This window comes from Physcomitrium patens, chromosome 9, assembly GCF_059467195.1.
Source record: "Physcomitrium patens ecotype Gransden chromosome 9, ASM5946719v1, whole genome shotgun sequence".
Taxonomy (NCBI): Eukaryota; Viridiplantae; Streptophyta; class Bryopsida; order Funariales; family Funariaceae; genus Physcomitrium; species Physcomitrium patens.
The window spans coordinates 8,904,792-8,930,472 of NC_143418.1; the positions used below are offsets into that span (position 1 = coordinate 8,904,792).

The 25,681-nt window shown below is 32.3% G+C and overlaps 1 protein-coding gene across 1 annotated transcript; it reads right to left on the minus strand.

Moving 5' to 3' along the window:
- Nucleotides 1-946: 946 nt before the first annotated feature.
- Nucleotides 947-20,088, minus strand: LOC112286297 (putative LRR receptor-like serine/threonine-protein kinase At1g67720). The gene is made up of 14 exons (XM_090253330.1): nucleotides 20,025-20,088; nucleotides 6,623-7,632; nucleotides 6,349-6,515; nucleotides 6,164-6,235; nucleotides 5,793-5,957; nucleotides 5,598-5,669; nucleotides 5,299-5,370; nucleotides 5,031-5,170; nucleotides 4,434-4,720; nucleotides 4,051-4,177; nucleotides 3,787-3,867; nucleotides 3,458-3,641; nucleotides 3,150-3,291; nucleotides 947-2,992 (listed from the first exon to the last, which is right to left on the minus strand). Exons 1-14 carry the CDS (start codon nucleotides 20,086-20,088, stop codon nucleotides 2,639-2,641), a joined length of 2,937 nt encoding a protein of 978 aa, XP_090109456.1. The 3' UTR covers nucleotides 947-2,638.
- Between the last annotated feature and the right edge of the window lie 5,593 nt (nucleotides 20,089-25,681).

A 25,681-nucleotide genomic window follows, 5' to 3' on the forward strand; every position in this document is an offset into this window, starting at 1 on the left:
ATATTGTTTAAATAAAAAATGATAAAATTATCAATAGGCTCAAAAAAAAATGTCATTCATAAGATGTTGAGAAGTGGCTAGTGCATTCATGAGTCCAAAAGGCATGGCATTATATTCAAAATATCCATACTTACTTCAAAAAATAGTTTTTTATTCATCTTTTTTTTTTATACAAATCAAGTTACATGCTCTTTGTAGATCTATTTTTATATAGATCTTTAATTGATTGACTTGATTTAGAAGTCTTAAAATCAAAGATAAATGATACCTATTTTTAATGGTAATCTTATTAAGACCTCAATAGTCTACAGACATCTGTAGAGATCCATCGTTTTTTTACAAACAAAATTAAGAGCTCTTACTAGAGATTTTGAATAGCATATAAAACTCTTGATCAAATTCTTATCAATATACTCCTTTAATGTAGCCAAATTATTGTGTGATAAGTTATAGATTAGTTTGAATGGTGATTATGTTCCTTCTTGAAGATCAATTGAATAATCATAGGATAAATGCTCTAAAAGAATATTTATATTTTTTTTTCAAAAATATCCTAGAAATCTTTATACTAATTAGGGATATCACTTAATATCTTTCGACCATCTAAAATGGGTGTGGCATATATAGCAAAAGATGACTTTTCTTTTGCCACATGTAAAAAAAGTCTTGCATCTATTAATAAGAGTTTGGATATACTAAATTTATGTATTTTTACTTGACTAATAGAATTTTAGACAAAACTACAAGAAAAATTAAGGTTACAAGAAATCCAATATATTTAAAGATTATATTTTTTCAACCATGATAATCCTAAAATAATTGGATTGAAAAAAGATCTTATTATATTAAATATTACTATTCTATAATGATCTTTAATTGCTACATCTAAATGAATAATCTCATTAATAACATCTTCAAAAGATAAAAAATAACTATCTATAATTTCTATGTATATGGATTTATTTTTTTGTCTAAAGATATTTTTTATTTTTTAATAAAGTCTTTGTCTATAAAATAAGGTAAGGCTCTTAAATCTAATAAGGCAACGAGTTTATGATTTTTAGGTCCTAAATACACATTTGTTGTAAAACAAGGAAAAAGTTCTGAAAAGAGAATAGAACCTTTAGTAGATGTTGCAAATGATTTTAGCCACATGATTCCTATTATAGCTAGAAAAACTTGTTTTTTGACACATTGTCTTCTTTAGAAACTATACTCTTTATTTTGTGATTGTATTATTTCTTTGAATAATATTGAATAGTGAGCTTAACTTCTCTATAATATAGGCACAAATCTTCTTGACAACATCGAGTCTTTTCTTGCTCAATAAAAGGTTTAAAACATATTATATTAATTTGCATTGGTTTTGGTATTGATGAATAACTTTTTTTTAAAACTTAGGAGTTGCCATCATTACTTCTAGATAGAAATGGGCCTATGTATCCAACTTAAGTAAATATATCAAGATATTGGAAAGAATGTAACTTTAGATAGAACTTGACTTCTATAAAAGTGAAACCATGTTTATAAAGCTTCTAGAAAGCTTCTCCACAAGATATTATCAAATTAACATACTTTACCTACTTGCATTTATTCATATTATTTGGATAACTATAGTTGTATCCATAGTATGAACCTTTTATGGCCATTTTTTTTAAAGAAAGATTGTAATAAATGTAGGTAGTTTTGTCTTTTCTATTGTGTGAAGCATTTGAATAATGGTGCCATGTTGTATTGACATTGACCTCATTCGAGTGACAATCTCCATTTGTGGAGATATTTCTATACTTATTGCATGGCATTGTTGAAGTACAGCTTTAAAATTGTATAAATGTTGTCTGACTATTTTATTGGCTTGCATCCTTTGTGTGATGAATTTCTCTTGTAGGTGTACTTGAATGACAATATCATTGACTAAGTATATGTTTCTAAGAGCAAGCCATGCTTCATTGGCTGGTTTATATACAAATTGAATTTTTTACACAATCCTATATTGTGGCTAGAGAAATATGGTCCTTCCTTTCTAGGTAAGGATTTTAGTTTTATTGGTTGGTGGTATTGTTGCCATTGCATTTGCTTCTAATGTTGGTGATGATTTTTTCTCCATTCCAAAACTAGATTCCACATGTCTTCTATTTTGTACTTCATTTGGATCTTTTGCCTCCAAATGGAGTACTACATTTGATTGAACTCGGACCACTCTTTTGTGAAAAGGCTACTTGTAGCCATTTTTCAAGAGAATGAAGGTATACTCGTGCCATAGTTGCTGCCTAGAACATCTTCTACAAAGCCTACTTTTCTCTTTTTGTTTTTATTTTTTTTCTAAACTTTGTTTTATAAATCTCAATATATTCTAAAATATATTCTACAATATATTTGGAACTACAATATATTCTGAGTTGTAAATCTGTGTGTAATTCTTATAAAAATTGTGTTGATTACAGAAGTTATTCCAGTCGAGGGAGAAACGATGAGAAGGGTCCTGTCCCCTCGACTGGATGCGACTGGATGATATTCTGATTGGCTAATAACAAAATGCTGAATTCTAACACAGAGCCTGGATAGAGCCTGGATGATGGTATAGTTATATACTGTAGTACATACAACGCAACGCAGCGCAAGGCAAAGCTATGAATGATTACACTGGTTCGATCCGCGTGGATGAGGGGTGAGGTGCAGCAGCTGCAGCAGCTTCCACACTGCTGGGGGGGCTCTGGGTGCCAGGGAATTGCTCGCGATCGTCCGTCATTTCATGCGCCGGCTTTGCTTCGGAGTCGCATTGCGTGGCTGGGTGCGTGGGATTCAGTGTTTCCGATAGCGCCTTCACCACTTCTGACATGGTTGGTCTTTGGCGACTCTCCGCCCTCACATATTGTATTGCAGTCGCCCACACTTCCCACGCTTGCCTCTTTTCTCGCTCAATAAAGCTTGCGTAACCCAACTTGGGGTCGATTAGCTCGTCCACGGCGGCTCGTTGCAGCAAAGAACATACCTGTGAGCAACAATCGACGGAGGGGGCGCCGGAAGAGTTAATGGTTCGGTGTTGTTCAGCAGCAACATTCGGATGATTTAGTTGATGAGGAGTGATCAAAGGAAAAAAACACGTGATGGGGTTTGATTCTAGGTGGTTTGAGAATGGGGGATCTGACCCAATTGACGAGGGTGGGCACTTGGTCAGTTATTCCATCCTCAAGTCTGCTCATAGGAGGACGGCCTGAAATCAGCTCCAGAAGCACGACCCCAAAGCTGTAAACGTCACTCATCATCGTCAATCGGTGTTCGTGATAGTACCTGCGCAAAACAATGAGTTTATGGCATTCAATCCTCCTGCGTTGGTGTGAATCTGTACTGGTGAAAGGAAATTCACCAAGCGTACGAACGGTTGGGTTAGCTTAGAAGATGTAGATGAGTATATTTTGTTCAATGTTAGAAGCCTCTTGAGATGATTAAATCTTACTCTGGATCGAGGTACCCAACTGTTCCTTGAACGGTACTCGACTTGTAGGAGGTAGCGTCAGACGGCAGCAGACACGACAAGCCGAAATCCCCCACTTTGGCCTCCATGCCACTAGAGAGAAGTATGTTGCGTGTCTTCACGCCTCTATGTATGATGCTGCATTCTGCATGCAGGTACTCCAAACCTACGCAAAAGCATACCGCAACAATCTCATCTCAGCAATGGAACAGGATGAGCTGTTTCCAGATGCACCAACTTCACGACCGATGAATATTTCTTGTTTGGGGTCTGAAGAGCAAGCTGAAAGGAGGACAAGAGTACAGCCGAACCTTTTGCCGCATCAACTGCTATTCGTAGTCTGGTTTGCCAATCCAATGTGATTGATTCTACAAGCGTACGTGCAAAATGACCTGAGTCAATTCACTTCAACCTTCAAAATTCTAGAGCAAATGAGACCTTCCAACTTCCAAAACATCTGATGGAATGTGCTGTGATTCATAAGCAAATGGTGGCACACATTGTAAGCTTCAAAGCTTAAGCCATCTCAAACTACCACAGAAAAATAAACCACTTTAAGAGGTGGAAAAACAAACCGTGGAGGCGTTCGTGCAGAGATCCTTCGGGAAGGTACTCGTAAACGACGATACGGTGCTTTTTGCTGCTGCAGTAGCCTATCAGGGACACTACATTGCGGTGCTTGATCCCTTGAAGAAGGGTCACATGCGTCATAGAGAACCATCAACACAAATTAATTTCCATACCCATCGGTACTAGATATTAGGCAGCAACCAGGTTCTGAGATTTTTTTCCATCTATCCCTGCAGTATACTGCGTCGGTCCTTTCTGAGGATGGAACTACATTACAACCATGTATTACAAAATGACAGTCGAGGTATGCCGCTAGTGACCAAGATAACATTCTCGGAAGCGAACAAGAGAGAATCAGGTATTTATCTCTGTTCCTAGGGCCACTAACCTCATTGCGAAACTCGCGTGCACCCTGAGGAGAGTCATTGGCCAACACCTTCACTGCCACCTCCGTGCCATCGTTCAACTTCCCTCGGAAGACCGAACCAAAACCCCCCTTCCCTATATTATATTTGAAGTTGTTGGTTGCTTTTCTCAATTCCGCAATGTCAAATGTGAGGGCTGGAGGGCCAATCTCTGTTGTTTCATCAACACTGCCAATACTCCTGCTAGCGAAGTTCCTCCAAAGGAACGAAGAGGAAGAGATGGCAGCTTTGGCCCCTCTTACTCTATCCTCTACAGATTTTCACGATTCGTGTTATACGTTGTGCACCAGCACTGGTGGGTCACGAAGTGCGATACTCAAAAGTTTTAGCTATACACACTATTGAAGTGATGATGATATGGGGAAAGAACAAATGACAGTAACTTGAATTCGAATTGCAATAATTCCACAACTACTAAATTTCCAGAAAGACTGCTCTACACATACGATGATAACATGCATCTGTTTTGCGCAACAATGCTTTGCCAATCAGCTGATGGGGAGAGGTTTACTTATTGCATTCGTTGTCGCTTAATTTTCTTATAAAAACTTGTTTGTTACTCAGTCTGTGTTTCTGGAAGTAGGTGAAGACTCCAATTAGGAGAACGGTGCTCAGCACCAATCCAGTTATGAGCGCTCCCATATTTAAACCCTTCTTTTTGAGCGGATTTTCACACGTGCTATCATTGCAAAGATCAGACCTGATTACACCCGATTATTCTGTACGTGAATTTCAAGTGATAGACATTCAAACGATGCTAGTATGGTGTTCAGACAGATCGCAACAGAGAAAATGACCGTATGAGAGATGCCAGAGTGCAAGGCATACCTTATTCGAAGGCTAGGCTTTTTGAGTAAAGCTTGTGGAATTGCTCCTGTCAATACGTTGTTCTGCACCCAACTGATGAAATAACAGGTTTCTTCTTTAGAGAATCGATGGATGTTATGATGAACGAATTGCAGAAAACAAATCCAAACCACTTTTCAACTGAGAGTACGAGAACTCGGTCCACTCTGGTCCAGAAATCTAACTCTCTGAAGTATTTTGATATTGTGGAACCAGACAGCGAACTTATGGAAGGAATTCAAACACATGGGATGAATCTACAGGATCATGTCAAATCTCACACTTCAGTCAAGTTGGGAAGTTCTTCAGGCCATTCTGGAAACTCACCGCTGAGATTGTTGTTGTTTAGATGCCTGTCAAGTTAGAAGCATCAAGTCATCATCACCTGCTACCGTGGGAACAAGTTTTATGAACAATAAACCACAAGAATAAAAACTGAATGCAGTCAAACATACTGTGCTAAAGCATATTATCGAAAATTAGGGCCAGGTAACAATTGGCGGCGTGCAGTTTCAATTCCTTTGAAGGAAGTTCTGCAAGATGTAGAAAAATAGGTTTGGAGGTTAACTGACAAGGTATTTAGATAGGTGAGATCTCTCAGGTCAGGTATTGGGCCAGAGAATTGATTGCCGCTAAGATCACTGCACAAATTCACATGAGCGGTTTAGCTAATCGGTCATTCAGACGTTCAATATTTAATTTTCCCAGTAAATTTCTGCAAGAAATGATATTCAGAGATGTGCTTAGTGTGCATTCGTATCTTGCAATTCGAAGCAGCGAGCAACTGGAATAAGATGTAAACTATGAGTTTCAAAAAGTGTTTCCAAGTAACCAATGCGGGACTCACATTGTGTCTCGACAAACCAATAATGAAATGTTGGAGGGAATACTTCCTCCCAAATTCCTCCCAGCCAGATTTCTGTAAACCAGCCACTTGTCTCGTAACTTTAGAACTTCGAAATTCCAGCATTCAAAAACTGGAAATCATGCAAGAGTTGTAAGGTAGAAACCAAAAAGAAAATGCAGTCTCACATGGATTTCACCCTCGGAGGGGACTGGGTGGTGCAAGTCACCCAATCCCAGGGTATTGGTAGGCAAGGGTCTCCCACAGCCTCTCCATCTGTCAATACACCTCCAAAACTCTGCAGCAACGCCAACTCTGCCAAGTCCCCATCAAAACAATCAGATAAACAAAAATCCTCAAATCAGCAATACTCCAAAACTCAACAGAGATAAATGTCCATACCATCAGGATTGTACGTAGCCGCCGCCTTCCCCTTGATGGAGTATAATTCATGTGCCATCATAAGAGGGTTGTGTGTGGAAACAGCATCTCGTATAAGGAAACCAACACGAATCTAGGGAATGTTGCGTTAGCATACGAGGGCTCGAATGCAACGTATGGCCCTCCAGCATTGCTTTGGATATCCAAGGACTGATTAATGTAGGTAGCATCTTTAGAATTGATGGTAAAGTGGAATGATCTTTTCTTATTTGCATTCAGCTCTTCAATTTCTGCAAAATATGCAAGTGCATACGCTTGTCCAGGGAAATCAAAATCGTCTAGGTGGTACCTATATGTAAGATTACCTGTTTTACCAACCACCCCCCTTTGCATCACTAACATGGGAGGTTGATCAGGAGCTTTCCTACCATTAACTTCTACTTGCTGGCTTGTAGAAATGACTTCTACCTCATCTGGCGGCAATATGTTTTGAAGGTCGCATGGTTGAAGGTCTACAGGGTATGAATCTGAATACCAAATTCTGTCCTGGGGATCATCGGGATATCTCACCGATACAGGTGCTCCGAAACTCAATCGAATCTGATTTACTAAATAGTTCTCATCCAAATATGGGAGACCATACATTCCTGCTGGAAGAGGACGAAGCTCCAGGGACGAAATAAATGGATACCCCTGATTTGTATTCAAAAGACAGATAGAAAACCATTCCCATGGAGAAAACGCAATCACTTCCTTTCGGTACACAAAGCTGGGATCGATAATTCTCACTGTGGAAAAGGTCGTCGCATTGATGGCTTTATCAAAGATCGGGCTAGTAATAGCCATGTCAAAGCTGTTGTAATAGAACGAGGCTCGAACTAGATACCTCGTGTTGGGCGTAGTTGGAATTGCGTAGCAGCTCTTGCTGTTATTTGGGAATTGACGGAGATGTTGCACTGACTGATTCTTGCTGAAATTACCGAAGTGCAGATATGGAACCCCTGTAGATATGTACTCCGTGTCCGGGACCCATTGCAGATTAAGCTCATCTGTAAAATTCCTACTTGCCCCACAAGCAATGCTCAAAAATCCTGCAAACCAAGATGCTGAATCATGTATCAAAAGCAATTAGGTTAAAATGAGCATTGCTCCCTTGGTTTAATAAAGAAAGGATTGAAAGGAGATGTATCAAAGCGATTAGGTTAAAATGAGCATCTCTCCCTTGGTTTAATAAAGAAAGAATTGAAGGGAGACATATCCTAAAGGGTTAAATCCTAAAAAGATGATAGAAGTAAGAAAAAAGACATCAAGCTATGAAGTATGCAAATCAAACAAATTGATAGGAGTTCAAAATTATTATATTTGAAAGCTTAAGATGTCAATAATTTTGAAACAAGAGAACCTATGGGACATTGTAGAAATACAAAGGTCAATAATCTCTTTTCCAATATTAATAATAAGAAGATTATATACTAAGACACAACTAATAGAAGCAAAACAAAGAACACAATCAAAACTTACTATGTCAATGGCAAACAATTTGATTGGAATAATATCACAATATAATAATCTAACAAATACATAGGACATGCTTAGGAAAATGTTCAATGCAAGAGACCAACAACAAATCATATTATTGACAAACAAGCTAAATAGAATGTTGATGAAGGAAAGAAGAGATATAAGCACTTTTCTTATGGAAGCTATAGACATGAAGAATCAATTAAAAGCCTTAGGTGAGGTTGTTATTGATAAGACGCTCATAAATATTGTTGTCAATGCACTTCTATGGAGCTACAAATTATTAACTTAAGGTATTACCTATATGAATGAACCTACTTTTAAAGATGTCATTTGTAAGTTTTTAATAAAAATTCACTACATTGCAATAAGAGAACAAAAACTTAGACAGAAAGAAGCATTAGCTATGCAAATACATCATATATATCTTGGAAGATGTGGAAGAAACTACTTTGATTAAAGAAGTGGTCAAAAAGAAAGAAGCTTTGCTTAAGCATTACTATAATATCTCAGAGGATTAAGATTATATATAATCAATTAATTTTGATTATAGAAGCTATTGCATTACTTGAACAATGGAACACAATCATCTTCCACTCCATCGTCAATACTTATGCAGCATTAAAATATAAGATCTTATTTTTACTATATATGTAGAGGGCCAAATCTCATTGCTCTAAACTGCCTACAAAACCAATATCAACACAATAACATGAACTACGAAGAAGGAAATACTTACAAAGTATATGATGGAAAAATGACTAAAGTGAATTTAGTTGACTATGAAAATAAAAATTCATATATTGATTTAGGAGCCAAAAACCACTACATTAGATAGATTTTGAATCTTTAGATGATAGATAGACTAACTTCTAATAGATTGGTCAAAACATCAAATAACAAATTATACAAAATTAAAGCTATTGGATCTATCAATGTAACTTCAAGTTTTACAACAATGAACTTATATAACATTTTATATATTATCATATTATAATTATTTATAGTATGTAAAAATTAACTAAAATATATAATATATTTATAAATATTGATGTATATTAAAGTAGTTAGTAGGTTAATTTAAAGAGAATTGATATAAGAAAATTTATTTTGAGGTTTACATATGTTGATTATAGTGTTTAAATTATATAGGATTTAGATTTTTAGTATAAAATTTAAGAAGAAGATTGGAGTTCAAAGATGAAGATTCAAATCTCTAAGAAACTTATTTGAAGAGATACAAGTAAGGTATAGATGGATGAAGGAAAAAGATAAAGATCTTTATTCCTATTAGTCGAAGGCCATATCCAATAGGCATTCAGCAGGCTATCCATGACCATAACAAGGATTTTGGCAACTTTAGAAGGGGCATTTGAGAATCGATAATAAGGATTGTAAGATTTAGGATTTGGACTACAATTTATATACAAATTTTAAAAGATTTGGAGTTAGGATGATGAAATATAGCTATTTGAAGTTAAGATGTCTTTTTAAGATATACTATTGCTATTTTAAACATACGAAAAGTTTTATGTTGGATTTTGGAGATTAGAAGGTGCAGCCACAAAGATGATTTTAAAATCTATAACTTTTGTGAAAGAATTTTTATATTTGGAGTTTGTATGAAGAAATTATAGAGCGTTGAAGATAGCTTATGTAATTCAAATGTAATAAGTGAGTCATTTTGTTGATAGTAATAGTTGGAGCTATATCTTAAGTTTTCGGATGAATTTTTGGCTCAAAATTTCCAAAAATATGTATCATTAGGTTAAAGAGTCATATATCAAAATTTTATGGTATTTGAATAATTAGCTTGTAAGATGTGAAGAAATTTGCACACAGGTGCATGTAAGGAAGGATTTGAAGCTACGATCAGGGTTTTGGCAATATCTCAAGATCCGTAACAAATTTGTAGTTGAAATTTATTGAGATAGTTGTTAAAAATATATCAATACTTCATATAAAATTTGGATTTGTTTGGATACTTTGATCATGAGATATAAGTTGTTGAAATTCAAAAAAAATTCACCTTAAGGATATATAAGGTTTTATAATATTTTTATTACATTTTTGGTGATCTTTAGTATTTAGGGTATATATATTGATATAAACTTGGTATTTTTTTAGTCTTAAGGCTTAGTTAGGCAATTAGTAATAGCCAAAATCCCAATATTTTCTTAAAGAAAATTCTCTCTACCCCGACAATGTATTGGCTTTGACTTATAATTTGATATTTGTAGGATTATTAACAAACAATAGCCAAGTAGTTATATTCAGGGACAAACAATGTTTGATATAAGATAATAAATATAATAAAAAGATAATAGTTGTAGGACATAGAAATCAATGGAATTTGAAGCCAATTTAAGTACAATAGAAGAAAACATAAGATTATAGCATAAGTAATATGGGCACTTATACTACATTGAATTACAACATTTATTATGAATCAATTGAGTAGAAGATATGCCGTTGTTCAACACCATTTGAGAAACATGTAAAGACTATTTGGCAAGACAATAACACCAAGAGTGCTTTTTAAAGTTAGTGAATATGTTAGTCAATATCAAAATATAATTTTAGTCAAGAAGGTACAATTAATGCTAATTGTATGCCAATAACTTAAATATTTTTAAACTAAAGCCATCGATATAACTAATCACCTAACAAACCTAAGTCTAATTAAAACCAATTGAAAGATAACTCTAGACTAATTGTATGACATAATCAAATGGCAAGTAAACCACTATCAAGTCTTTTTCTTTGTAATATAATTATACATACCAAAAAAAAAAAAAAAAATCAAAATCAAAATCAAAATCAAAATTTGAGAGAAAATTAATCAAGTGTATATTTGTAGGATATGACAATTCAAAAAAAAGTATACATAATATTTAATCCCTTCAAGTACAAAACATACATCAACTATGTTATTGTGTTTAATAAAAAAATCATTGGATTCAACCATATCAAAATATACTTAGTTCTAATTAATAATCCAAACTTATTCCTTCAAGTAGATATCTTATTTGATGACTCAATTAAAAATGTTAATCAATTGATGCTTGATCAAACTTCAATTCTAGAAAAATTAGCATTTAGAAATGACAAAAATCCAAATCCTTCTCTATCTATTTTAGTGAATAATTCACATTTTGTTACTCCAAGGGATACATCTAATTATATACTCCAATCAAATACAAAATCTATTAATCAAAAGAGATATCTATTATATAATAGAAAATTCAACATAAATTATATAATAACTACATGTACTTTTTAGAATATAATATAAAATCTATTAGCTAAGACAAAGCAATTCAATATATTGAATAGAAAGAGGCATTTAAGTAGAAAGTAAAATCACTTTGGAAAAAAAAATTATGAAGATTGGTGAACTTACTAAAAGAAAAAAGACAAATATCAACAAAGTGGATCTTTAAGGCAAAACCAAGATCCAATAGGATTGTTGAAAAATTTAAAGCTTGCATAGTTGCTAAATGATTTGAATAAGAGAAAGACATTGATTTCTTTGAAACATTAGCATCTTTGATAAAATGGTCTACTTTTAAAAGTGTAATAGTTTTAACCGCCAAAAAATAGTAGAAATTGCAATACTTAGATGTAAAGTTATTATTTCTAAAAAATAAAATAAAATAAAATAAAAACTAATAGAAAAGATTTATATGATCATATTAACAAATTTTAAAGAACAAAAAGCCAAGAAAAAGTTTACAAACTTAAGAGAGATTTATATGACTTAAAACAAGTTTTAAGAGTTTGATATAGTTGAATTGATACATGATTTCAAGAAAAAAAGTTTTAGAATAGAAATAAAGATCCAAATATATTTTTTGTCATACATAAGAAATAATATACAATTATATTATAATATATATGACATTACTGTTACAAGAAATAATAAAAATTATATTTAGATATTGAAAGATAAATTGATGATCACATTTAATATAACTAATTTTGGAGATGCCAAATTTTACTTTAGAATATGACAAATCAATTACAGAATCTACTTTCATCAAAGAAAGTACATTCAAACTTTGCTATAATACTTTGGACTAAGTAATTGCAAAGCATCGTTTATATCAATGAATCCAAAGATTTACCTACAACATGAGATTGACAGACCTAAAGTTAATCCTAAGCTATATCATAGCCTAGTCAAAAGTCTTCTATATGCAATTATTAGTCCCTACAATATATAATTTGTAATTGAACAAGTATTAAGGTACATGAACAAATGACAACTTATCATCTTATTAGTACAAAGAAAATCCTAATGTACTTCAAAAATACCATAGATAAGGTATCTTCTACCTTGTTAATAACAAAAGATGCCTAATTACCTTTGCTAATGGAAATTGGGCAAAGAACATAGATTCACAAAATTTATATCATGCATTTTATACAAACTTATTTTAGTGCTCATTGCTTAATCAAAAAAGCTTCAACCAATCATAACATTCTTTTCTATAAAGATAGAGTTTTATATCCTCTCTAAAACCACTCAAGATATCACTCATTTTATAAAAATTCCTTAGAAAATTACAACTAGACAATGAAGGTCCTATACAACTACTTTACAATAACATGAACAACATTAAATTGGTTAGAAATCATGTTTCATATCAAAGGACATTTCAAATTGAACCATCACAAGATCAAAAAAAAACATCAAGATAACACAATAGAAGTTACACTCTAATATATATATAATACAAATATATTTACAACAACTTTGGATCTTGTTAATTTTATTGATAACAAAGAATGAGCTGGACCAATAAGAGTATCAACTCAGATATATATATATATATATATATATATATAGATATATAAAATTAAAAAAAAATGATTCTAAAAAATACAAAATGCTGAATTAAATCTTAGTTTTTATGCTGGACAAATTCTTTTGCCTTTACTTATATCCTTAAGCTCTTGTATACTATATTTTTGTAACCTTACACTTAAGTTCTATATTTTGATCACAAAATATATAATATAATCTTATATCTATAACAAATAATATAATACTTAGATGATAATGCTTCAAAAAAAATATTCAAAATCAAAGTGTTTTTCAACCAAATCGTTAGGAGAGCCATTATGTCAAGCTAGAAATCTACTTTTCTACCTTTACAATATTCTAGCACCAAAGACAACATCAACTATGAAATAAAAAAGTAAAATAACAATCTATACATATAAGAAAGAAGTGACATTACCAACCACATTACAAGAATGAAGAAATAGGATTAAATAAAATAAAAAAACAAAAAAATCCTAAGTCAGTAGGTGCACAAAAAAGATATATATATATATATATATATATATATATATATAATGAAATACAAAATACAATGGCAAGGCTTATCAATGTCAAATTCTTGAGTATAATGTGCAATTCTTGAATTGCTTCAAATAAAGCAGCATAATGGCATGCCATTGAAAGAGATAAATTTAAATGCAACAAATTTAAACACAAGTTGATGCAAGATATTAGTAACATCCAACTCATGTCTTTTATTAATTGCCAACGTCAAGTCTTCATCTATGTAATTATTGGTCTTCAATACATCAAATCTATGTAGATATTAAAATTAGATAAAAATAAGAATTTTTTATAGTTATAGCTTATTGCAATAGATAAACTCTCATTTTGTATATAATATCATATGTTCAAATGAAAATTCTTCTTGATTCATATTAACAATAAATATAAGATTAAATTAATTAAGTAAATAATGATTATATTGCTTAGTTGAATAATCAAAGATTATTATAATCTTTTATTTAAATCCGTGCAAAGTTTTATACAAAGATTATGTATTCATTCATTTATGCAATAAATTTAAAAGGTCTCATTTATATTGAAAACATCATGTGAAAAAGTTTAAATTATTTGAAATTTTTTTATTATAAATAGGTTATGGGCCCATATTTTTTTTAAAAAAATTATATTGAGCAAGAAAAAAGATACCACTATTAACTATCTTTTGAATATTTTTTTTATCTCTCTTGATTTGATGCACATATCTAGATATACACAACTATTTTTTGTAAGAAATGGATTCAAATTTTTAATTTTTATATATTTTTTATATTTTTTTCTTTAAAACTTGTCTTTTTCTTTTAATGTGATAAAAGAAGAAATTTTCAAAGAACCTTATTACACAAAGCCTATACTTGTCTAGGAAAAAACCTTAAATAAATCTATTTGCAGCAAAATCTTTACTTGTCTACTATTTTTTATTGCTTAGACTTCTTCCAAACAAGACTTTGTAAGTATTGGTATCACATATATAAATAAACTCATAGGAAAAAACTTTTTCATATATAAATCTCAAATGAGCATCTTACTTTATATAAAAAAGAATGGTATAACTTTAACATAATCATTTGTTGACAAAAAAGAATGAGTTTTCAAAGATGTGGCTTGTTAATCTTTTTTTCATTTTTGTTATAGACAAAAAAACTCATACATAGATTAATGAGTTGTCACACAGCTAATCAAATGTAGTATTGATTGTATACAATTCATAAGCATAATGCTGCAAAAAAAATATGTAATTGCTATAACAATAATTTTTTGACATGAAAATAAAGCCAAACTTTAAAAATAATTGATCAAATCAATCGTATAGAATAACTTGCAAATTAATTAAAAAAATCTTGATATACATGTCTTAGACCAAGTGATTACAAACAAAAATTTGAATATTTTGCTGCACATTTTATCATTTATTTTCAGCTTAGGATAATATTTCAAGACATGAACAAACCATGAAAGCATAAATGTTGTAATTGCTCAAAGAAGAGAGTAAAAATTGCATTCAAGAATATATGGATGACAAAGAAGAGAAATCCTTTTTTTGTAGCCAAGGCCATGATTCAAGTCCAAGCCACAAGCATGCCTATGCAAAAGAAAAAAAGAAGTGATCTACTAAGATTGCCAAATTCAAGAAGAAAATGAAATATAAAAAGTGATGTAAAAAAGGCCACCAGAATATGAGTGTTTTAATGACAAGAAATATTAAGTATTTGAAATGGCTAAAAGTAAAAGTATAGATGTAAAGTTTTACAAAGCAAATACCACTTCAATTAAACAACTTAATGAAGATTATAAATAGACATTCATAACTCATCTAAATGTTCTTATATATTAATACAAATACTTGGTATATGGACAAAATACATCATGAATTATTTAGATTGGTTTGCTTCATTTAAGAACATACCTTGGAGACAATGGCCTATTATGATTGCAAATAATAAATGCATTTAGATACAAAGAGTTGGCCAAATTAAATTCTAGTATAAACTTGACAAAAATCTGAAGTTATTATGTATCAAATGAGTGTTTTATATTCTAAAATTACAAAAGAATCTATTTTCAATAGGCCAAGGAATAGATAGAGCTTTTGCTACAATTTTCTTATGACACACATGTTATTTCATAAGCAATGAATAACATAGAAAAATTGTATTGATAAGATTTTATATCAACAAATTGTACAAGCTAGAATTAAAAGTAAATTGTCATATTACCCAAGTAAACATTTCTATCGTTAAAAGCATAAATAAAAAGATTGAGTCACATAAGATACTATAAAAGAAACTCACCTTATGGCACCAACGTTCTAGCCATGCATACAATGCCATGATTATACATATATGCGCACATAGTATTATTTAGAAATTGAGGCTATTAAATCATGCAATTCTTTAAAATCTTAGCAAAGGTTGTACTATTGAAAAGAATGTTAGATGGTCTTTTTCAAAGTAATAGTCATCACTAAGGATTGAAAAATTTTGACTCTTCTTTTATAACAATTTTTATAAATCAATGAATTGAAAATCCCTAGAAAAAGCTTAATATTTTGTCTTTTTTAAAGATGACTTTTGAAAATATGGTATAATTAATGATGTTCTTTAAAAATCTAATGTGCTAAAAAAATTCAAAGACCTTTGCGCTGTCGTATTACGTGCTTTTCGGCTCGAGAACGCGTCGGGCGTCTGGCTGTAGAAGGTAGTATGGAGATTCGCCGATAGTCAAGCAGTCTATCAGTTTTTGACTGCTGGAATATAAACGACTGCAACAATGTACCGTAAATCTATACGGATGCTCTTCGACTGCTTGTCGAAGTCTTTTTTTATTTTTTTAGCCCCAGCCGATAGGTCTCTAGACATTACAGAGAACCCCGAACAACCCAAACTGTTAATCTTCAATATCCCTTTGTACTTACGATCTTGTATCCACTGACTGTCCTGTTAGATTAACCCAATAAATTTCATTCACTCCGCATACTCAATCCTATAGACACCCCTTTAATCCTTCAATCACAGACGTAACTCGATTTTATAAAACAGTCAAGAGTATTCAAACCCACTTCATTTAAAAATCCCGATTCACCATTACAACACTGACTTCAGCAGCGATTGCCTCAGTCTTCCCAAAACTCTATGAAGAAGAAAAATCCAAATTCTATGTCTTTCCTTCCCCGACCCGAAGCATGAAGCTCTTCTCTCTAATTCCCCTGATCTTCAAAAACCTCCAATGAAAACCGAACTGTTAACCTTGCAAAAGCTTGAAAACTAGCTCCCCCCTCGATTCCCTTGAAAAAAAAAAACCCCCCCCTCAAAACTATATCCCCCCTAATCTTATCCTTTGAATTTCTTCAATCTTTCGTTTTAGATCCGGAATTGGCTCCCACCTCAAGCTTGGATCCGAAATTGGCTCTCGCCGTCAAGCTTTCTCCTCTGTTTTTACCTTTAAGAAATCCATTTACCGAAAACAACGTTCCCTGAAACGGCACAGAGAACAGGACAGCCTGAAACAGAATCGAACCCCGTAATCGGGACCACATTGAGTCGCCCGACCAATTCAGGTCCTATATTGGGAAAGATGCCCGTAGTAACCTGGATGTTCCCGTAATTGGGTCAAATTGGTCCTCGCGTCAGATTGGCTAAGACCCATAGTAAGACCTGGATTTCCCGTAATTAGACCACATTGAGTCGCCCGACCAATTCAGGTCCTATATTCGGAAAGATGCCCGTAGTAACCTGAATGTTCCCGTAATTAGACCACATTGAGTCGCCCGACCAATTCAGGTCCTATATTGGGAAAGATGCCCGTAGTAACTTGGATGTTTCCGTAATTAGACCACATTGGGTTGACCGGCCAATTCAGGTCTCATATTGGATAAGAGGACCCGGATTGGATTATCGAAATTGGATCCAATTGGCTCCTCGAACCCATCGTGTGAATTGGTCCTTCTCTTCCTGCTGACTCCCGTTATTGGAATCGAATGGAGCATTTCAGTATGCCCCGGCTGACTGTAACGGAGTGACTGAACCTGACCACTCAGTATTTGTACTGGAGTTGGTCGATGCTCCCAATATTCGAGGTAACTGAATATTAATAAAATTCCCCTTTCTTTTTATTTTCACTGTATACTCGTGTTACAACACGACAGCGCTCTTATTTTCCATCAGACTAGAAACTACATCTAGAAGCTATAAAGTGATTAAGAAAAAAAGTTCTTAAATAAAGAATTCATAAAGTTTTTAGTTGATTTTGATATTTTACATGAGTTTATAAGTTTTTATAGCCAAAAATAGAATGACAATGCAAAGCAGGAGAATTGCACCTTAGTCAAGTATATGTAAATAATGCCACATATAAAAAAACTTAATCTAAGTCTTTAAAGGGGAGTGGTGCAAATTGTTGCTTATCTACTTAACTACATAGCTTTTTACACAAGGGACTACAAAACTCCCTTTAAGCTTTAGATAAGGCAAATATCCATTATATTTTATCTACAAGTTTTTGGATAGATAGCATACGCCAAGATATCAAAAGTATATAGAAAAAAATTGGATCCAAAAAGTGTAAAAACCATCTTTGTTAATTATTGTGCTTATACAAAGACATACTACTTCTATGATACACATTGATGTAAAACAATTTTGAGCCACAATGTTACATTTGACAAGCTCTATATCCTTAGAAAAGTCACTTTTAAAGCTCTTTTGGAATTTTTTTCATTCTAAGATGTATTTGCTAAAAATTCTCAAAGTACAAACATTGTTCAATCTATCATTGTAAGTTTACTTCAAAAGCAAGTTGCTTTATCTGCATGCATTCAAATTTTTGATGAGCCAAAAATTGAGCCTAATGATGAATATCATATATACTCGCTATCTTCTTCATATATTCAAAGCTCAATCATGAATATTAGGTATCCACTTATATCAAAAATAAATTTATTTCTAGCATAATTGACACCATGCATCTTTTGCATCCACAAAGTATCTTTTTACTAACAAGAATATATTATTCTCTATTCTTTTATAAAGCTTGTATCTAATGAATACATCTCCAATGATCCAAATTTATATGAAGAAGTTCTAGCCAACTTAGAAGCTACAAAATAGTAACATGCAATAAAAGTCAAGTATAACTTCTTCCTTTAAAATAACACTTAGCATCTTGTATCTCTCCCTTCTTGTTGCAAATCAATAAAGTACAAGTAGTTTTATAGAATAAATACAAATTTTAATGGAATTGTAGCAAAATTCAAGGCACTCCTTATTATAAAAGGTTACATCCAAAAGTATGGAGTGGATTACAAACAAACCTTTATCCTTGTTGTAAAATATAAATCCATCAAGGCTATACATGTTATTGCTCCACAATAGCACATGACCATTATTTAGTTTGATATCCAAATAATATTCTTCTATGGTTTTTTCAATATAAATATTTACATGCAACAACCTCAAGATTTTGAGGTTGCCAATCTGCAAGCATCAACTCTTGTGTATTTATTTTTCAAAAGTCTATACGATCTAAAATAATTAAGATGTATTTGGAATCAAACCTTCAATAGTTTTTTCATAAAATTTGATCTCAAATCCACCATGGTTGACTCATATGTACTACCTTCTTTATATTTAAACCCTCAATTGCATTGATATTAGTTATGTTTTAAGCATAATCCTCAATTCTTAACAAATCTCCAATGACAATGTTACTAAGCCATTACTTGCATATTTTGCTACCTTCTTAGGTATTGTATATCTTGTTTTATGTTTCAACAATGATAACAAAATCTTATTGCTTAAAAGATATGGAGATGGAGACTATGCCAATGATATCATCAATTACAAGTCATATACTAGCATACTTTTGTTGCTCAATAATACTCCAATTTATTAGAGTAATCATAAATAAAATTGGATGGCTACCTCCACAACCAAATCTAAGTATATTGTAGAAGATTCAACAACCAAGGACATTATATAGCATCAACATTTACTTACAACTTTGTAATTCCAATGAATTCAAGTAATACAACTTCTTTCTAATAACCAAAGTATCATTGTTTGGTTGATAATCCCAAGTTCTATTGTTGCACAAAGCATATTGATGTTATATATCATTTCATCTAAATACATCAATGCATAGGAGATATCAACATCCAATATATTTCTAAGGCCGATCAATTGGCAGACCTCTTAACAAAGGCTCTCACCTTTGATCGGTTTGCTTTGCCTTAAACTTCCATTAATCTACTTCCGTCATTCACAACAGCATGTAGACTAATTACTTATATGTTATCCTAATGCTACAGCCTGCCAATATTAGGAACTGCCGATCTGAAGGAAGGAGTTGAAAACATTACATGCACAAGGAGCTGGATACTTGAGTGCCTAAATACAAGATTAAGTTGGTTAAGTGGATAATGATCACTTTGCTTAGTTGAATAATTAATGTTTATTATGATCCTCTATTTAAACCCACACAAAACTCTGTACAAAGATTATGTACTCTTTGATTTATGCAATAAATATAAAAGATTTCTTTTGTACTGAAATCATTGTGTGAACAAAGTCAAAGCATTTGAATTCTTATCTTTGCAATCAACAATCTTCTCACTTCTATCCCCCACTTGAAGGGTGGTGTTGGTCTTCCTTCCTACATCCTTTGGTGCTAGATCCATATCCCCGTTCATACTGCTCAGCCTCCACTTTTCATTTATACTGCTGGTCGGCACTTTGCGTTTACACTACCTTGTTGCCACTCATTGTTTACACAATTTTGTTGTCTATCTCCATTCACATCTTGTAGTCGCCACTCTTTATTAACCTATGTCTTATTAGATTTTGAAGCCATTATTAATATTATGATTATGACTAGTTTTATTATTTTAAGCATCAAAAAATACAATTGGTACAAAATAAAATTTAATTGTCACATATAGAATATAGAAGTCATGTATGATTTTTTTTTTTTTTTTTTTTTTTTTTTTTTGGAAATGTCACTTATGAAATTCTTCTTACAAAAATATTTGCACATGGTTATATTAACATAATATTATAATTTTTACATATATTAAAAAAAAATAAAGTCAAAGAATTTTAATCTTTTAAGAAATTGGATATTTATATAATCCTATTATTTCTTAATAAGAATTTATCAAAAAAAAAAAAAAAAAAAAAACATTATTTTTGAGTCTAAATTCTATACTTCTAAACTTTGCTAGGAAAAGATATTTAATTAAGGTAAAAAATAAAAAAATAGTCACTTATTAATCTCTTAACTTTTACATAGAAAAATCCTTTGATAGCCTTTTGAAATAATGCAAAGTTTGTCAAGATGTATTTTTTAAAAGGACAAATTTTTTTACCATTTTTATTTTATTTTATCTTATTTTTATGTATGACTATAAAAAGCGATCTTGAAAAAAAATATATTTTATCAAAAAGGATTCAATAGCCTTAAGTACATATTTTTAGTCAACTTTTCTTAGTCTTTGATTAATAAAGACTATTGGCTTTTAACCTATCTATTAAACTAATTGGCTTTGTTTGTATGATATTACAAAGTACTCTAAACAAATCTTTCTGATTCTTTTAAAATTTTATTCATTCACCTTATTTCTCTCAAACAAAGATCCTTTGTTATTACAAATATAATTTTTTTTACTATAAATTATGTTAGAATAACAAAAGATTTTTAATAATTTTTTTCATAAATCTTTTTTGACTAAATTCTTATATTAATATTTTTGTAGATGTAAATCATCTAAATAAGAAGACATATTTTATATCTTATATAAGGGCAATAACAAAAGAAGATAGACAATCTCTTCTTTGATGATATTTATTAATATATTTTACTCTTAGTTGATGTTGTATATAATCAAGGATTTTACTATGTATCAAATTTTTAAAGAAAACTTAAAAAATTATATCTAAGTTATTTGAAATTTATCTTAAAAATAAATATGGGAAACAACTTTTGAATAATCTTTGCAAAATACCATCTATCATTATAAAAAAAAAGATAGACAACTGTCAAGGACAAGAACTCGATGAAAAGCAATTCAGACAAGTGAGCCTTCATTCAAAGAAAGGTAAAAAAATATAAATAAATAAGTATGTATATTCAAAGAGAAACTGGAATGGCTATTGCCAAAGACTAGAAAACATGAAGACTCTTGAAACTAGACTGGAAAGAAGAAAGGAGTTGACAAGAGTGAAGAAGGCTTCACTCTTGTCTCTATATATACTATCTAGCTAGGAGCTACAAGGCAATGTTCTATAGGACTTGCAATATGTGTTGACTTTGTATGACACATGCCTTGACTTACAAGGCAAGTTTTTCTATGTGTGGGCCACATTCTTAGCTTGGTCTTCAAGCTAACAACATGTGTGGCACATGGCCAACTTCTTGACCACGTTTCTAATCCAAAAAGTCAATTAAAGACACCTATAAAGTCAAAGCAGTGTCTATGAAGCTTCTAAGAAGCTTTCATATCAAATACTATAGAATTATCTTTCTTTTATCTACTTTTACTTACTTCTACCTATTTATATATGTAATTACTAGCTTACATGAGTATGTCCGTGACATTATCCCCCCTTCTAAGGACGAGTTCCAAGAGGAGCGGTCATCATATGTTGAAGAAATCTATGATGCGACAAATTGTATTCGCCACATACTCTGATCTTTGTTTTCTTTGAAGATGATTGATAGGGCCTCTCAACCATCGATAGTGTCCCATACCAGGGTAGGAAGACCACCCAGTTATTTGATCATTGTTGAGGCCTACATAACTTCCTTTGAATAGAACATTTGAAACACCATCAAGAGTTATTCCTACCTCTAGTAAAATCACCAAACATCAGGAGTCCCTTCCGAGGTCGTGATATCAAATGCGTTGTATTTTGCCATCTATTCAAGGAAGAATATGTTGTTCTTGAAGATCTTCATCTCGATTGTGTCATCTTGAAGGTTGTGACAATCGTAATGTCTCATCCGGCAGGTCAGTAAATGAAGGTTCTTAAGTCGAATCTGCTAGTTGTTGGTTCTCCATCTTGTGAGCATCACAACTACAAAGAAGCTACAAACAAAGATTGAAAGTAGAATGTTATCTTGCCTAGATGTTGTTTCTTTTATAAAGAAGGTTTTCATTTTGATTTTGATGGATTTCATCAATAAAAAGCCTCCACTACCTTTGTTGCATTTGTAAGATTCTTAACTGGCTCTCATGTGCATTCACTAATATCATATCCACGCCAATAGACAAGATATTCCAATTTATTTCAGCATCGCCTTGAATTTAGGACTTCTACTTCGAATTCTTCATTATTGTCGATTTCTATAGGAAGAGGTGGAATTTGTTGTCTTTTTGGTATGTCCACTGTCTTATATGGTTCAAGGAGAGACACGTGGAATACTCGATGGATTTTCATTGACTCCGGTAGATGTAAACGATATGCAACTGGATTGATTTGTGTAAAAATAGAAAATGGTCCAAGCCTTTGATAGTCCAACTTGTCACAAGTACGAGTGGTCTTGATATTGCAACCAAGTAGCCATACCTTATCATCCAAGTGGAATGGTGGTTGTTCCTTACAATAGACGTCTGCATTGGCCTTTTGTTGTTCTTGAGCTTCTTTTAACTATGCCTTCATCGTTGCATGTAGCTTTGACAAATAAATCGCCAAATCTTTCGCAGCAAGATTATCAACTTTTGAAAAGTCAAAAGTATCAGGTCGTGGATGATAACCATAATTAATAAAGAAAGGTGTTTGTTTTGTTGAAGAATGTATTGTATTATTGTAAGCAAACTCTACCAATGGCAAAAGAGTTGTCCAATCATCTTATTAGTAGTTAATGGTACATCCTAAATATTGCTCCAAAACTTGATTAATACACTCCGTTTGTCCATCTGTTTGAAGATGAAATGCCGAAGATAGTTTTATATCCACTTTTAGAATCTTGAAAAGAGTTCGTCAAAATCTTGATATAAATTGAGTTCTCCTATCTGATATAATATTCTTGGTTAATCCATGATAGCGATAGATATTGTCAAGAAAGAGCTTAGCTGTTTCTTCACCTGTGATAGATTTTTTACATGGTACAAAATGTGCCATCTTGGTAAAATGATCCACTATTACAATTATAGACTCATAAGAACCTGAGATTGGAAGATCCATGATGAAGTCTATAGAAACAGAAGACCATGGTTGTTCTAGAATGGGTTATGGCTGAAAAAGTCCAAAAGGTCGATGACGAGGAGTTTTTGATCTTGAGCAAACATCACATGATTGTACAAAATCTTTGACTACCTTCCACATTTGAGGCCACTAAAAATTCCTAGATATCAGCTCCAAAGTCTTATTGTATCCAAAATGTCCTGCTGCTGGAAAGTCGTGACAAGCTTGAAGAAAACGTAAACGTGCTTCTCCTTCTGGAATATATAGGCGTCCTTTGAAATAGAGTAGATTGTTCTTGAACTCGAATTTAGAGGGATCATGAGATCTAGAAGAATTATTCTTGATATTATGAATAAGAGGATTTGAAGACATACTTAACTAGACTTGCTTGAAAAAAGTTAAATCAACAATCAATGTTGATTTTATTGCTCGAAAATGAAATTGCTTCAGCTTCAAGAGAATTGTTCTTTGTTGCTCAAAAGCTACATCTCCTTCTTTTGGTACAAGATAAGAATGTCTAGACAAGGCATCAGACAAACCTTGGTGTTTTTTTGGCCGATAAGTGATAAAGAACTCGAATCTTGATAAAGACATGCTCCAACGAGCTTGAAGATGATTTAATATGCATGCTGATATAAAATACTTGAGGTTCTTGTGATCCATATATACGGTGACGAAAATGGAAGCACCTTCTAGATAATGATGCCATTTTTGAAAAGAATCTACAATTGCAAGAAGTTTTTTTTCATGGATCTCATAATTGATTTCTGCTCCTGAGAATTTTCTTGAATGAAAGGCTACTGGATGAAGTTTGTCATCTGTTCCCATTTGTGACAAAACCACACCCAGAGCAAAATTTGATGCATCTGTTTCCATAAAGAACGCTTTGGAAAAATCAACATGATACAAGATTGGTGCAAAAACAAACGTTGTCTTCAAAGATTCAAAAGCAACTTTTGCTTCTTGATTCCATTGGAATTTGTCTTTATAAGTCAAACGTGTAAGTGGAGCTACAACTCAAGAGAAGTCTTTGATGAAGATCTAATAGTAGTTGGCAAATCCCAAAAAGTATTGGACATCTCTTACCGTTTTTTGGATCTTCTAATCTATAATAGTTTGAACTTTCTTAAGATCCATCATAAGTCCATCATTTGAAATGATGTAACGTAAGAAATCGACTTGAGTAGTGTGGAATACAAACTTTTTCTATTTTGGCATAGAGTCCCACATCTCTTAATTTTTGTAACACATGACGAACATGAAGTTTATATTCTTCTGGATTCTTAGAATAGATCAAGATGTCATCTAGATAACAAACCACAAAATCGTCCAAAAACTCTCGAAAAACATCATTCATTAGATGTTGAAAAGCTGCTAGTGCATTTGTAAGTCCAAAAGGTATGACGTTGTATTCAAAATGTCCATACCTAGTTCGAAATGCAATCTTCCATTCATCTCTTTCTTTGATATGTACTAGATTGTATGCTCCCCGGAGATCTATTTTTGTATAGATCTTAACTTGATTCAACTAATCAAGAAGTCCAGATATTAAAGGTAGTGGATACCTGTTCTTGATGGTAATCTTGTTGAATCCTCGATAATCAATACACATCTGCAATGATCCATCTTTTTTCTTCACAAATAGAATTGGAGCTGCTGCCGGAGATTTAGAATGGCGTATGAAATTCTTGGCTAGATTTTCTTCAATATACTCCTTGAGTTCAGCCAACTCATTTTGTGATAAACTGTAGATTGGTCCAAATGGCAGTTGTGCTCCTTCTTGAAGGTCAATTGAATAATCATAGGGACGATGTTCTGGGAGTGTATCCACATTTTTTTTTCAAATTCATCTTGAAATTCTTAATATTGGCTTGGAATACCACGTAAAGTCTTAACATCATTAGAAACGGGTGTAGCATAAATAATATATGGTGATTCTTTCATAGCAGCATGCAAGAAAGCTTTTGTATCTATAAACACGGGTTTAATTGAACTAGACTTATGACTCTCTACTTGATCAATTACACTGGTAGTTACACTTTAAGAGAAAGTAAGAGTTCGAAAAATCCAATCTATTTGAGGGTTGTA

Coding starts and splice junctions, on each gene's coding strand:
- LOC112286297 (XM_090253330.1), bottom strand. CDS start 20,088: ATGGATCTAGCACCAAAGGATGTAGGAAGGAAGACCAACACCACCCTT. Junction 5,958..6,163: donor TTGGTTTGTCGAGACACAAT/GTGAGTCCCGCA, acceptor GAATTTGTGCAG/TGATCTTAGCGGCAATCAAT. Junction 5,171..5,298: donor AAGCCTAGCCTTCGAATAAG/GTATGCCTTGCA, acceptor GGGTGTAATCAG/GTCTGATCTTTGCAATGATA.